At 47.9% G+C, this 15583-nt stretch overlaps 1 protein-coding gene across 3 annotated transcripts in view; it reads left to right on the forward strand.

The window, feature by feature from the left end:
• Positions 1-15583, forward strand: part of ALDH5F1 (aldehyde dehydrogenase 5F1) — a 192626-nt gene that overhangs the window by 127009 nt on the left and 50034 nt on the right. For all 3 annotated transcript variants that reach the window (XM_087664337.1, XM_087664338.1, XM_087664336.1), the window contains 3 exons: positions 11406-11438; positions 11572-11604; positions 12823-12923. In XM_087664337.1, coding sequence (XP_087520463.1) covers positions 11406-11438; positions 11572-11604; positions 12823-12923 — 167 coding nt within the window. The remainder of the gene's footprint in view (positions 1-11405; positions 11439-11571; positions 11605-12822; positions 12924-15583) is intronic.

Consider the following 15583-nt stretch of genomic DNA (forward strand, 5'->3'; position numbering starts at 1 on the left):
CTTTCCGGCGCATCCATTACCGAATGCCCTGAAGTGGACTGAGAAGAGTCAACACACATATTGAAATCTCCCATCAAAAACCCCCTTCGGCCAAGTGACATCGAGCCCTGCAAAGTCGACCAAAGATCCCGTCGGGATGCGGGATCATTCGGAGCATAGAGGCCCAGCAACCATAAAATCTCTCCTTCAAATAAGACTTCGATTACCAGAAAGCGGCCCTACACATCATTTTTAACAAGAACATGCTGGTATTTCTCATGGACAATCATCAGCACGCCCGAATAGTGCGTAGCATGTGTCCCTGCATAAAACAGACGGAATCCATGACAATCCACAACTTTTCCTGCTTCACCGTGACTTTTGTGCTCAACTGCACACAATACATCCCACTGGTTCTCATGCAAGACAGTCCACATGGCATGTTGCTTATGGCGAGAGCAAATGCCTCGCACATTCCACGTGGCTTATCTTCATATATCTTCAAAAAAAGGAAGTTAGGAACGAGGCGCCTGTTGCCTCGATTTCACCTTTTCCGTGAGAACATCCAGGACACCCTCATCCAGAAAATCAGCCAATACTGCAAACGAATTCTGGCGACCTGCTTTAGAGGTAGAAGGAAAATCCACTGCCTTGGGAGTGGGGCGGGGATAACGCCGATCCCAGGGTGTAATCACATTACCTTTTGTATCAAATGCCAGCTTAGCAGGTGGGCCCTTGGGACCGTCTGTATAGACTTTCCTTGTAGACTGATTACGGGGGGCAGACGGGGCCATAGTACGCGCAGCATGCTGTGAAGTGAACATTTCTTTCTTGCGCATATACGTGCGCACGGAATCCTGTGAAGCATTAGGCCCAGGATCCGCCAGGCCTGCATCCAACTTTTTACTTTTTTTTTGACGTGCCTCAATCCAATCAGTGCTACGGGAATCAAAACCCAGGACCTGTTGTTTGCCTTTATCCACGACATTAGGTGGCTGAAGTGCCTCCTGTGCCGGGGCATCAAGCACCATGTCATCCTTAGGCAGCACAACATGCGCATCCTCGGAAGACGGTTGTCTTTCGGGGCATTCGGCCATAAAATGCCCCAATTTACCACATGAAAAGCAGTGTCCTGCAAAGTTGCCCCATTTCAAGCGAAAATGCAAAGGATGCATGCCAGAACAATTGAGGCGAAGCCACGCAGGTCTTTTCCTAGCCGTGTCCCATAACATGCATAAACGGTTTCAATTCATAGCCCTGAGGCTTGGGGGAACCAGCACTGTTCCCACAACTGCCATCGCATCCTTCAACAATGGCCAATAGACCGCCGGACAATTTTCCACTTCCACCCACACCGGGCATTCTCGTTGAAGCAGACGCTGGAAGTCTCCCATAGGGTGCCATGGTACAACATGGACCAAGCGGCGATCAAAGAATAATGGCAATTTGGACAGGAGCTCAGCTCGATGTGTTTCCGATTTCAACAGCACCTCATAAAAGCCGCGAGGTCCAAGGAAGATCTCCTCAACACACTCCCCTTGCAATAAATGGTGCATCCACTGGCAAATATGTGAAAGCACTGGGATCCTGCCAGTGAAGAAAAGTATAACGGCACGGTCATAAAACACCGAAAAAGACCGCAAGACTAATTTCGGGTCCACCGTGGCTTCCAGCACGTCATCAGTTCCCGCGTCAGAAAAAGTTTCATTATTATGCTGGACATAATCGCCAAGCAGAGTATTGGCAAAGTCCAACAAATGCTCCCAGTCAATCTCCTGCGAATCCACAGGATCAGAGGCAACCTGCGCATAGGAACGTTCCTGAGGACTTAGTGGCTCGTCAGAAGTATGCTTGGAGCGTTTGCCCGCAGGCGGCAGTTCAGAACCCAGAGGCATCTCCTCCGTGCACGGCACCATATCCTCCAGCTCCTCTGTATCAGAATCAGGGCCAAGGGCTGCCACCGTCCGGTCTAGAAAATCCATATCCAGGCCAGCCATACTGCTGTCTTCTCTCTCTGTCAGCTCTCTCTCTCTCTCTCTCTCTCTCTCTCTCTCTCTCTCTCTCTCTCTCTCTTTGTGTGTGTGCCTGCTGCCTGCGAGTTGCCTGCAAGTCTCACCTGACGTGACCTGTCCTTGCAATCAGATTTCTCTGTCCTTGCAGATGCCTGTATGCAAGCCTTTTGACCGCAGGTCTAAGCCTGTAAGTCTGGGGGCCTGACTACCTGCAGAAGGGCGCACAGGGACTGTGCTGAAGTCTGGGCTGCTCGCACAACAGGTCTGGACCTGACTGGCAGTGAGAAGGCTGTTCATACAGGGGCAGGGCAGAACTGCACTGGCGTAAGGTCGTCTGCTGCAATCGATTTGTCTCTCCTCAGCAAAGTCGTCCCTGCAGATTCACAGTAGGGTCGCAGCAGATCTGGAGGTCCCGTAACAGCAAAAGCCAGATACCCAGAACGGCAGGCAGTTCATGTAGGGATGCAGGGCCCACGAACAGGGAAGAAACGCTGAAATCGTGCCCTAAATCAGGGCAATTAGGCAGCGCTCATCTCCACACAGGCTACATGCAGAGCACGACAGCACACGGGTCGCCATCATCGCGTCGTTTTCTCTCTCTCTCTCTCTCTCTTATATATTTTCTCTCTCTCTCTCTCTCTCTCTCTCTCTCTCTCTCTCTCGTGAAGATAATTGAATTGTAGTAAATATTTACATCAGACCTTCAGGTCAGCATTGAAAAATAACAAACATGAAGGAAAGTCTACACAGACTCTAATATAGAAATGTCACATTGAAAGAACAGCTGGTGTGGAGAGAACAATACCCAGTGAGGGAGCAACAACATCAAGAACTAGATCAGCAGACACCATAGAGGAGATTTGCCACAACACTAAACCCTGAATTCGGGCCACATGACCATGAATGCCAAATACCGAATAAAAAATGAAGGCATTCCAAGTACGCCAAATATGCCACAAGGCTGTGCATCTAAGGAAATGGAAAAGGCAGGAATAATCTGAACTCAAAGAGGTCATGGAGGTCATCTTCCCCATAATCCATGAATGAGCTGATATCCAGTGCTGAGTCAACGAGAACCACACATGGGAAACAAAACTCCAAATCTGTCTTGCAACAGGGCAGGAGACAAAAAGATGAAGCATTGTCTCATCACATCTGGTATAGAATATACATCGCCCAACAGAGATCTTACGAGCATGCAACACATTCCAAGTAGGAAGAGCCCTAATAAGTAGCCTCCACATAAACACTTTTCCCTGATATGGAACCCTAGATTTCCAGAGCTGGATGAATCTATCTTGCGACTTCTTCTTCTTTTTTGCAAATAAAGTGTGGCTAATTATATTACTTCAGAAGAAAACCTTGAATACAAAGAAGTGCTCTTACTCAACAGACTAGCTGGAGCTCATGTAGATGTGAGCTCATTTTCAGCATTATAGCTTTGTATATTTGGACAGCACTCAGGCCATACAATGAGTACCTAAGAGCTCATCCGTTCCCTTCCAACATGCATGGGATGAACTCTTAGGAGATTCTACAAGTAGGCAGAGAAAGTGATCAACTTTTCTAACCACTTGGGACTGTGGAATTTTCTTCTAGACTTACCCTTCATGTTTTGGTATTACAAAGCTCTTTGCTTGGTTTTTTCTGTAGTCTGTGGTAATGAATATCTTCCTCAAGAAATGGCCAGCTTGGGAGGATTATTTGCATTGTGACATGAGACGAGTTTTGAGGATGGGGAAATAAATTGTCGTCCCCTATCATTATGACATGGTGCTTTAACATGGGGCTAGGATTGGGACGATATAGCAATGAGATGTGGGAAGCTAGAAAATGGCCACCCCATGTCACTATGATTATTCTACCCCCTTCTTTTTGTTTTGATTATTTGGATTGGGTTGTGTTGTATCTTTTTAGCCTCAGCTCAAATTGAGGTGCACGTCTCTCTTGGAGTAAAAATGGTTCCGGACATGTTTTTTTTTTTTCAAGTAAAATGTGACTGATTATATTACTCCAAAAACCGATTACAATAGAGTGCTCATGCTCAACAGACTAGTTGGAGCTGATGCAAAGTCACCAATACATCATATATACAAGCTTCTCAAGGCAGTCTACGGGGGATAGGGGCAAGCAGCCATGGGGGGGGCGGGGGTATATCTCCAGCTGGGGCTGCCTGCTTGCATCACGAAGAATAGACCTTGGCCGCCCCAAGTGCGCATGAAGTGACCTCGGAGCTCCTGACGAGCCTTAGACTCGCCCTGCACCCGATCCCATCGGCCACGGAGGGAGTGGATGACGGAGGTCCAGAGCTCTGCTAAGGTCGCATGTCCTGAAAGTCTCTCTCCGCTGAAAGCATCCTGACATCGCGCCTTCCAGATATGCCGCCCAATAAGACTTCCTATGATCTCCCATACCTCCGAGCGGTCTGTTGTGGGCTCCAGTACCTGGCGGATGGGTACAGCCTCCAAACCGACCACTGTGCATGACCTTGCCTTGATAATAAGTATCGTGTCGTCCTGCATCCCAGTCTTATACAGAAGGTGACAGCCCTGGCTGACTGCATGCCACAGAAAGCTCCTCATGAGATACATCCAAGGCTGGGTGCTATACGGCGAAGGATGCCGCATGCTCCTCTCCACACAAGCCGTGCCTCCTCACATGACCAAAGGGAGTGCTTTGGGGTTTCTAGAGGCTGCTGTGTGCAACACTTACAACCTCCCTCCTGCATCTGGGTAAGCCAACTTCCCATTGCCAAGCCTCCATGTGCCACCAGCCATAAGAAATACGACACCCTCCTTGGTCTCTAGCTATCCCATAGGCGGTGCCACAAGGTCCGTCGGAAGGGCTCCATGATGTTGTGCTCCGCCCAGTGCCTGCTACGTGGCAGCACCCAATCCATATCCTCCTATATCAGTACATGTCTGCCAATCCTGGCAGTGTACTCTAGGAACCTAGGTGGCTTTTTGGCGACCGCAGAGGCCGGCCATAGCCACTCTCCTGGGTCCCACTCCAGCTCATCAAGTGGTCTACCCTCCTAGATCCAAAGGCGCCACTCCTTGAGCTCCATCCAGAAGACATAGGGGTCCAGTCGCCAGGTCTTCCCCTGAAGGCCCACCACTTGAATCCTCCTCCATGAGAGGGTGGCACTCCCCTCATCCTGCTGCCCTCTATCTAGGGCCAGATGTCCCCCATCCTGAACGGCGAAGAAAGTTTCCTGCGGGGCACCACCCACTCTACCTGCCACCTGAAGGGGGATGCCTGCTGGTGAAAAGCTAGCTGCCCATACGTACTCGGGCTCTATCGGCTCTCGTATCGGTGGGGCAAGCTACTCCAGACGTATTGCTGCGTCTACCTCCCTTCTCCTCAACTCCACTCCTCTCTAGCAAACAGATACTCGTTGCAACACCTCCTCATCCACCGTCCTGTACACCTCCCGCCATATCCTGATGGTATGAGCCGGGCCAGCCTCCCACCCAGCCCTTTGGATGTGGGGGCGCTCACCTATCTGTGCCCCTTCCCGATATTTGACCTGCGGGTTCCAGATCAACGACTGACGGTTTATCTTTTCCTGGCAGCCTAGGGGACGTTGGATTAGAGCCTTAGAGAGGCCCTACCACATGCAGAATAAGCTGCGAAGGAAAGGTGATCTGGGGGGGTGATCTGGGCTGACATGAAGATCCATCTCAGGGACGGTCTCCACTCACCGCCAAGCCTCGGTCTATAGTCCTGGAGGCCCTCCTACAATAAGATTTTTCAGGTCTGCTCGCTTGGTGTGAGACCGTGGACAACTAGCTTGCCCAAGAGGGCCATACTCTAATACTCCGGGTCTATGATCCCAAGTCCTCTCTCTGACCTATGTCGTATGATGGTCGCCTACGCCACCTTGGCCCTGGTGGAGTCCTTGGAACCATCAGACCCTGACCAAAGGAAAGTTTGCACTAGGCAGCGAAGCTGCACTACGCATGATGAGGAGAAGCACCAACACGAGGCGATGTACCAGGCCATCGCTAGGAGGACCTGGTTAACCACTAGGGCTCATCCAGCTAGTGAGGCCCAGTAGGTCACTTTTCTCCAAATAGAATCAAGGACAGGAAGAAATTGCTGGGCAGGAGTGATGTCGAGTCCCACCTCGAACCCTAGGTACCGGACGGTCTGCCCTTTGCTCACCCATCTAAAACCCAGGTGGACGCCCCACTCCGTGCTAGAGTCTGAGTCTGTGAGGAAACCAACTAACTTTCACCAGTTGATCTTCGCTCATGTTGCAGAGCAAAATACGTCAAGGGCCAGCCTCACTCTCTCCAGCATCAACTCATCGTCCTTTATATAGAGGGCTATGTCATCTACGCACTCTGAGTCTAACAACTCAGTCTCTCCTCTTACTGGAAGTTGCAGGCCGCGTAATCCGCTCACACGTGACTTGAGGAAGCGAGACATCGCCTCTACGAAGAGTAGAAACAGGTATGGGGCCAGGGGGCAACCCTGTCGAACCGATCTCTCCAACCGAAATTCCTCCCCTCGCCTTCTGCCTATGAGAACCCTGCTGGTGGCCGATCTGTACAGGGTGGAGACCCCACTAATCCAAGCCTAGGGGAATCCCAACCTCACCATGGTGCCCTCTAGGAAATCCCAGTCCACCCTTTCTTAAGCTTTCTCGAAATCCAAGAGTAGTGCGGCTTGTCTCTGCCCACTGTGTTGAGCCCAGTCTGTCGTCTAAAAGAAGGTAAATACATTGTCTAGGATGCTCCTATCCTGGACAAAGCTTGTCTGAGTGTCATGGATGATATCTGGAAGCACGGGGCGTAGTCGCCTACCAATCATCTCTACCAGTGCCTTATAGGCCACTGACAATAAGGTGATCGGACTCATAAGCCTGCCGAGACACTCCTTAGCATCTGTCCTGAGGTGAAAATCTCCTGGAAGGCCATCAGTAGAGGGTCCTTCACCACTTCCAGTAGGTAGTGAAGAAGGCCTTAGAGAGGCCATCCTTCCGCGGGCATTTCTGCCCATCCTATGTATGGAGAGCCTCCTCTAGTTCCTTCTCTGTGAAGGGGGCTAGGAGGGAGCGTCCCATCTCTGTGATGAAGGACAGGATGTGATCCCATACCTCCTCTCTACATCTCTATCCTCTAGTTGAAGCTGTCTCCTACTGGAGAAGGCGCCTGTAATAGTTGTTAGCAATCTCCATCACCTCGTCTGGGCTAGAACGGGTCCACCCATATTGATCCCAGAGGCTGCGTATTTGCTCTCCTGCGGTGCGACGCTAATGCTTCTGGAAGAACTCCCTGCACATTGTGTCCCCCTTCCGCGCCCAGAAGGCTGTTGAGGTTCGGAAAGAGAACTTCGAGCGCCTGTCCTCTAGGCCAGCAATGGCTACTCGCACGCGCACCTCCTATGCATGGAAGGTGGGGTCCCGTGGTACCTCCTTCAATAATCTCTGCATGGGTGCATGGTCCTAGCGGAGTGCTCTCTCCTCCTCCCAGCTTTGCTGCCTGGCTTGAATGGCTGCCTCTTGGCAGATTCTGCTCAACTCTGCTAGGACCTCTGCAACTTGCTCTGCTATCCGGTCCCTTCTGCCCCACTCTCTGGTCGAAATCTGCTCTATCTGTCTTGTCACCTCCTCCCTTCTATAGATCGAGTCAGGGATCCAATAGGATCGTGTGTCTAGGGCAGATGCTGGGGGGTCAAGTGTCAGGAGAACCGGGCAGTGATCGGACAACATGGTGCCTGCCAACTGCTCAATCTGGCCTCCACGAGAGCCTCCCTACTCTCCCACAGAAAACCTATCCAACCGCTCCAACATAACTCCACCTAGCTGCCTGTATCCCCAAGAGAAGTCGAATGACCTGTCCCTCCTGTGGAAGGCAGGGTCTGTCCAGGCATCGCATGCTCCGACTACCAGCAAAAAGACCTCCCATGCCTCCTGCTCCTCCCCAGCCATGCCCTAGTAGTTACTGCCTCTCCCCTGCTGGTCCTCCAAAGCCTCCAGATTGTTGAAGTCTCCTCCAACGATCCAAGAGTCTACCTTTGGGAGTCCATCCGCGATCTCCACCTAGAACGTGTTGTGTGCCCTAACCTCCGTAGGGGCATAGACATTGAGGACTTCAAGGCATGAGTCCCCAATATCCAATCTGACCCATAGAACCTTCCCTGCCACTATCCTCCTGTGGTCTCCTACACAGGCGGTGAGACTTGGGCCAATAGAGGTGCATACGCCTGTACTCCTGCCCCGTGGGCACCTATGGCGTACTCCATGTAAGTGTGCGAGCTGCACGGCAGCACCTTCTCGACCCGCTGGGCCTGGATGGAGGTGAGCTTGTGCTCTTGTAGAGGCAAGATGTCGATCCGTCTAGCCAAGGCAGGCTACAGCTCCTGCTGAACAATCAACTACCTAGAACCACGTGCCCCACTGTAGTAGAGGCTATTCACATTCCAGGATGCTAGGTGTAAACTCATGGGGAGACTTGTGACTGACCGAACAGGCATCTGTTCGGTGTGGAGGCTGCTTATTAGGAGGAGAAACTGTGAGGCATGCAAGTACGCTTTGTCGCCGGTCTGTACGGCGAACTCCAGTCCCCTATGGAGGCCCTTGGCCGGATCATAGGGGTGATAGATGCTCTAGGTGGTACTATCAATGCATCTATCAGCCATGCTGAGAGTCGTGACTCGGTACACTGTTAGAAACGGGCCGCCTGTGCCAGGGGCCACTCGATCATGTCCCTTGGAGCTCTCCACTGTGGAGGGGCTCGAAAGATAATACTCAAGTGTGGGACCTTGGCACCAGTCCACCAATTAATGTCCATCATGCACCCAGGCCACTGCTGTGCAAACAATGCTAATCCTTCATCTCCCATCCACTGGGAGATGTGATCCGCCACCTGACTCTTCAACTCCTCCTCTATCTGTGTAGTTGTCCACTCCCCTGAGTGAGAGGACTGAAGAGAAAAGGCATAGTTTGGTCCATTCGGTGGTGCTAGTTGATGGACCTTACCCCTCCTTAACTTACGAACCACGAAGATCCCCACCCCTAGAGGTAGTGGGAACTCTCCGTTCGCTCCGCAACTCTCAGGTAGGACCATGGGCCACTGCGGAAGAACTCGTGTGGCAACAACTTTGCCCGTCTCGGGAAGGTGTGACGGGCGGCAAGGGCGGATGAGCTAGTGGTTGTATGGGAGGGGGAGGACTACTGGTGTGAGGAGGAAGTAGGTGTGTGTGGCTCATCACCTCCTGTGGGAGGGTGGGGGGTGGAACTAGGGGGGACCACCTGAACCGGGTGTGGATCAGGGGGGTGTGCTCGGTATGGAAAGTGGTGGGGGGCAAGAGGATCAAGGGATGGTGGGATGGACAGGGATGCATGGCGGGTTGTATGGGGGGACTGGTGGCCCTGGAAAGGGGGGGCTGTGGGTCAAGGTCAGTGAAGGGGGGGCATGAGATGTAGAGGGGGGTAGGTGTGGGGGCTGTGGGAACTCAAGTGAGGCAGTTTGTGGCGCGGGTGGTGGATGTGGGGGGCTGCAGTCGTGCCGGTTGGGACGAGCAGAGGGGTTTGTGGAGTGCTTTGCCGAGGAGGGGTCGCTCGCCCACCTGCTATCTGCGTCACTCCCCCCTGCCATCTCCCTCTCTATCGTCTCTGTACTCGTGTGAAACCATCCGCATCCACCTATGGGCCTGTCGACAGAGCCACCCTAGCACTGAAGCGCGTACACTCTGTTGCCTAGTGCCCAAAGTCATGGCAGCACAGGCATTGCCCTGACTTCCCAGTCACAATGACCTGCTGCCTAAAGGAGTGTCCGCTTGCCTCAATCTCTAGGAACTGTGGGATATTCTTAACCTCTTTCATTGCCACCCGTACCTTGGGGATGCTTGCGGCAGTCACTATGTCCGTGAAGGACGCGAGGAGGACTGTGCCGAAGAGCCGTCCAAAAGTCTTCCACCGACTGGCAATACTCTATCGCCAGGCCGGGAAAGGGAAGGGTGACCGGGTGCCGAAGAAACCTGTTGTGGAGTGCAAATGCCTCCACAGTGAAGCCACTATACCAAGGGACCATGTAGATGACCCCCTTCGTGGATACATAGGGTGAGCTGGCACGTAACTCTTGAGCTGCGTTTGCTGAGCTTAGGCGAACCATGAAGATCCCTTGGCCCATTAGAACCGCCTCCACAATCTGTGTTGTGCCAATGCGTAGCGGTCACAAACTGTTTGAAGCACACATTGAAGTTTGCGTGATTAGGTCGGAGTGAACTTTTAGGATTTTTTTTCACAGAGCTTTATGAAGAAAATATGACAGAGCTTCAATTTCTATGTACTAGTTGGTATATTTGTTTTGACCTAAAGAGCTTTTTTGAACCCGCGTGATGCACACATATATTCATGAGTAACTTATCTGAGACTTTGGATAAGATACATAAAATAGATTATTGCTATGGTTTTCTAAGAATTATTTAACCTTATCTTTGTATTATACCTAATATATATGACTGAATTTCATGTTAAGGGGTTAATCAAAGAAGTTACTTTTATATCTATAATTAAGCACTTCATTAAAGGGAAGTGAGAGGTTGATCTCCAACGAGTCATCCTATGGTTGGTTGTCTCAGTGAACCAAGATTTTTCCTTTAAAAGTACTAAATTTACAGAATCAAATGAGGAGTCTCTAGAAAGAGCATAGCACAATGATAAAAGATTCTGTAGTTCCAAAATAATCTAACCAAGTGGAAAAACAGAACATCATGACCTGAGGTTTAAAGAAAATAACATTGTGGAACTGTGTCATCCTTTTCCATGTAGCTGTGCATCTACGGATACTTCTTTTCTAAATACTACTATGCATCTGGACATATGAATTAAGTTCTTGTTCCAAGTAGCCATAAGTCTATGGGTATTGTTTTCCATGTACTGCTATGCATCTGAGCTTATGAAATGGATCTGTGCTTTATTTATTGGTCAGTCAAAGACTTTGATTTTGGACTCCTATGTGTCTGAGAAGCGATCTGTGCTTTATTCTGAATATAAAGAATAACACCATCATGAATGTAAAAACTACTAATAGCTAAGTCAGTGATGTGAGGTCCCCTGACTGAATGTGAGTTGTCCGAGTAGAGCTTTGTTTTCCTTTTATTGTCGATTTCTTAGGCTGCGAGGGAACGGGAGGGCGGGTGGGGGGTTAGGGGGTAGATGAGAGAATTGTATTATTAAAAGACCTAAGTGCAAGTTGTCCTCTTAGAGCTCTTCTTTGATGGCAGTTCATAAACTGTGTATACAAATCACTGCAGCTGTTCCTTGTTGGAGGCTAGGAGGGAAGTTTAAAAAGACACAGCTTGATACATACTGATTTAGTTTGGAAATCTACTCCATTGTGTTTGCATGTCAAATTTATGATTTGAACACTTAAGAAAGTACATCTTTGTGTTGCCTGGCAGGGTCCTTTGATCAATGAAGCAGCAATTCACAAGGTAGTAATTTCATTTTTGTCTCCTTGTACTTCTCTAACTTATGTAATTTGGGTTTAGTTTTGTAATGCATCTTATCAGCAATCACATGATTTGATTAAATGTCAGACTGATAAGCACTTCACACTTTTTGCAGGTTGAAATGCATGTTGAAGATGCCCTCTCCAAGGTATGCTTATGCTAAGGGAAATGTATAATTCAACTGATGAACTTCAGCCTTTTGTTGATGCCTAGCAATTGTCAGCTACAACCTTCAGGATGTATCCACAGCTGAGACTCTTTTGAGGAGCTAGATAAAGGTCATCCAGCCTCTTCATTGGATATGGGAGATGATGCATGGAGGCCCTGAGGAGGAGGAGGAGGAGGAGGAGCCTTCCTGTGGACCTAGGAGTCAGGCAATTTTCTCATATGGCCCCTCAGATGGTCTAGCATTATAGCCTACCAAATTGATATTCACATAACCGTTGCATTTGTAATGTACTTAGACACTCTCTTTAGAGTTCCTTGTACTTAGTACTTTACCTCAGAGTGATTTTCTCCAAGGTGTTATCAATAGATTTTTCTTCTCTCAGGGACAAGAAGTACTCAAGAGGTCCTTTCCAAGATAGGGCTCTAAACATTTTTTATCCAGTACACTGCCAGGCTAGGGAATAGGACACAAATGGGCAAGAGCCCTTCCTGACATAGTTTTGTAGGAGGTTGGAGGATAGCATAGGCCTAGGAAGATTTTGTTATTCCTGTGGTTATGGGAACATGAGAGGTTGCAGTAGTCAGCTCACATGGACTCGGTATTTGTGTATTTGGGTTTGTTACATGGTCCAGGAGGTTGGCACTAATGAGGAGATATGATAGTGACATGAGGAGCAGTAATGTGGGTCACAGTCAGAGGGAATGCTTGTGGTCTGAGGACTTTTAGGGGAGCATAGATTATCAATTTGCAGACCAGTAGGGCTGAGTGCCATCCCACCTTGTACTTCCTCAGACATAGTGGATGGCTGGCCTCTAACAGATGGGAGTTCATTGAAACATTATTGCATGGTACATCTGGACAGCAAGATGCATGATGCTATAGAGCAGCGCATACTCATACTGAGACACTTTGCTACATCAAGAGAGATCATTCACGCTGCCAGAAGTAGGTGTGAGCAGTACAAGTTGATTCAAACCACATGGGCAGGAGGCGAGAGCCATTCCTACATACCTACAATTCTGCATCTCTAGGGGCTCCACACATTCTCCCTAACATTATAGATCCCCAACTGGCTCTTGCTCTATATAAGCATTTGTTCCCCTGCATTTATTTTTGCTCTATACAAGCATGATAAGCAAAACAGGAGATTGTGTGTCTCATGATTCCTTTTGGTATGTTAACTTTAAATTTTGGTAGGGCGCTAAAGTAATTCTAGGAGGAAAGCGACATCATCTGGGAGGCACTTTCTATGAACCTACAATTATTGGCAATGCGACACCAGAAATGATTATTTTCAGGTAGTTCTCTTGATAGGTATTTTAAATATTTGCTATACATAGTTTAATGAGAAAATGTGTAATTAAAGCAAGGAATGGTGAAAAAGGTTACCTTGAAGTATGTGGATTTGAATGCATTTGCATAAACTAATGTTATGAGTGTTCGTACCAGTCAGTGCACTCGTATGCTCATCAGTTGTTACTGTTTGAGAAGTTGATGGATTGCTGTGTATGCTTTAGCCATGATATCGAGTAGGTTATTTGGAGCTTGTTACTGTTTGAGAAGTTGATGGCTTGCTGTGTATGGTTTAGCCATGATATCGAGTAGGTTATTTGGAGCTTGTTACTGTTTGAGAAGTTGATGGCTTACTGTGTATGGTTTAGCCATGATATCGAGTAGGTTATTTGGAGCTTGTTTAACTATGTTACATGCAAATGTGGTTGAATCACCAAGAAGAGGCGAATGAACTTTCCTTAGAGGCAAATGAACTTTCCTTGGAATTTCCTTTCACTTCGATGGTTGACACTTTGAAAGGGAGAACACGGTAGTCCTTGGGACAAGAAAAAGGAGAGCACCATAGTCAAAGCACATTATAACTTTCGTTCCTGTAAGCATTGCTTGAAGTATCCTTAACCTTCACCATCATAGGACTACAGGAAGGTATCCTACCGGAGGTCAAATGCTCATAGATTTGAGACAGCATCTCAATGTGCAAATGTACTATGCATACAAGCGTGAAAGTATGTTTCCAGTATGTGTGCATGCCTCAGCCTGAAGTATACATGATCCCTAGATACCATTTTGTAGCCTAGAAATATCTTGTAAGCAATAGCAGTTGCAGTTGTGATGAAAACTTCTGTTTCTTTAATTAGCAAGGATAGATCCTAGGTGCTAAAAGGCTATATGAATGTCTCCAGAAAACGTATGACATGTTTAAGGCTTCAAAACAAAGAAGTGCTCAAAAACATTATTAAGGTATGACATGTTTGGGACTCCGTAGACAATTGCCCTATATGTGCATATATGATGCTTTGCGTTAAAAGAAGACCTTTGTGTAGTTCGGACTGGGCAGTTTGTAATTGCTTAGTGTACCCTATACAACGTTAAATACTTTTGCTGCCCTGTAAGAGTTCTACCACCCTATCCAATGTTAAACAGATTTCTGCTTCAGCCTATTGATCCCACAACAACAGTGTAAAACCTCTCTTCTCCTCTCATCTACTCCTTGTGCATTGACTTCAGGATCATTCATCACTCTCATTTTCTCGATTTTACAAGTTTCTTACTCTCTCCCTACTCTCACTCCTCAATACCACTACTACTTAAAACCATGGCTTCTCATGGCATGCCTCAATTCGAATCCCCTATCATGAGTGAATCCCAGTGCATGGAGGTCTGTTTGACTTCTCCTGACCCTAAGCACACCATTGGTCTCATCCTGAAGCGTCTCCTCCTTCATGTCTAATGTGGAGTGAGTTGTCACCTGTGGCAACTGTTCAATTTCAACTCTAGGAAAAGCAATGGCAACTTGTCAAGACTTGAGCTTCACACTTCCTCCTTTCTGTTTGAGCCCACAGCCACACGCACATTGCGTCTTCAGCCCCAGCCTAATCCCTTCAAAGGGGAGAAGAAGGAATGTGATGAGATGAACATTGACTCATGGCTGGCCAAGTGGCTGTGTACTTTGATTTCTATCAATTTGATGGTGCACAGTGCATTGGCAAGATACAAAACGTGCTTCTAAGGAAGGCATACGCTTGGTGGCTAGGACCGTGACCCAAGGTCCAAGCCAAAGACTTGGACAGCGTCCTAGTCCCTTTTTCAAAAGTGGTTTGTAATCAACGATCAGATCAATAAGTTCCGCAAGTTATTTGAGGTAGACATGGGGAAGAAGTCCTGAAGGCTGAGATGCATACTGGCATGTGTCTTATGGCTTTTAGGTATGCGACCTTGGAGACCTCATGAGGATTTCACTTGGATTCCCCATAGACCCTAGTGACATATCTTGGATTCCATGCTAGTATTGACATCAATTTAGAGTAGTAGTTGGCACCACTACTCCTTAATATCAAATAGAAGCTCCTTTATCGGAGCCACGCGACTCTTTCTAGCTAGCACTATGACATAGACTTCTCAGAGTTGGGATTAGTCTATTCACTAGAGGAGACATCCTGATTATTGTGATCCGGACTAGCATAAAGCATAGTTGTCAGGCACGAAAAGTATGGTACGGTACGGTACAATAAAATACGGTACTAAATGGTACCTTAAGATTTTATAAGGTACAGTACAATATTAGTACGAAAAAAAAATTAACTTCATTATTTTGAACTATAGATGATAGAACAGATATTAAGAGTCTAAATAGCAATGCTATTGGAGTATATAAGATGAATACTTGAGGGTAACACGCCAAAACCTCTATGGCATATGCCGCGTGCGCAACATGTGCTACAACTTACGAGTACATACATAGAAGTGGATACATCAAACATGAATGATCATACAAATAAGAGGCATGTATGCTTGAGAGAGAGAGAGAGATGAAATGACATGAGATGCTTTATTAACATCTACAAGAGGCCAAAATGACCTTTTGAGACCAACAATTACCAAACAAACCACCAAAGGTTTTGGTAAAGGATTTATGAATTTTGTTATGCTTTTGTTTGGCATTGCT

Source organism: Lygodium microphyllum, chromosome 23 (assembly GCF_053477565.2).
Source record: "Lygodium microphyllum isolate KBCC chromosome 23, Lygodium_microphyllum_v1.1.10, whole genome shotgun sequence".
NCBI lineage: Eukaryota > Viridiplantae > Streptophyta > Polypodiopsida > Schizaeales > Lygodiaceae > Lygodium > Lygodium microphyllum.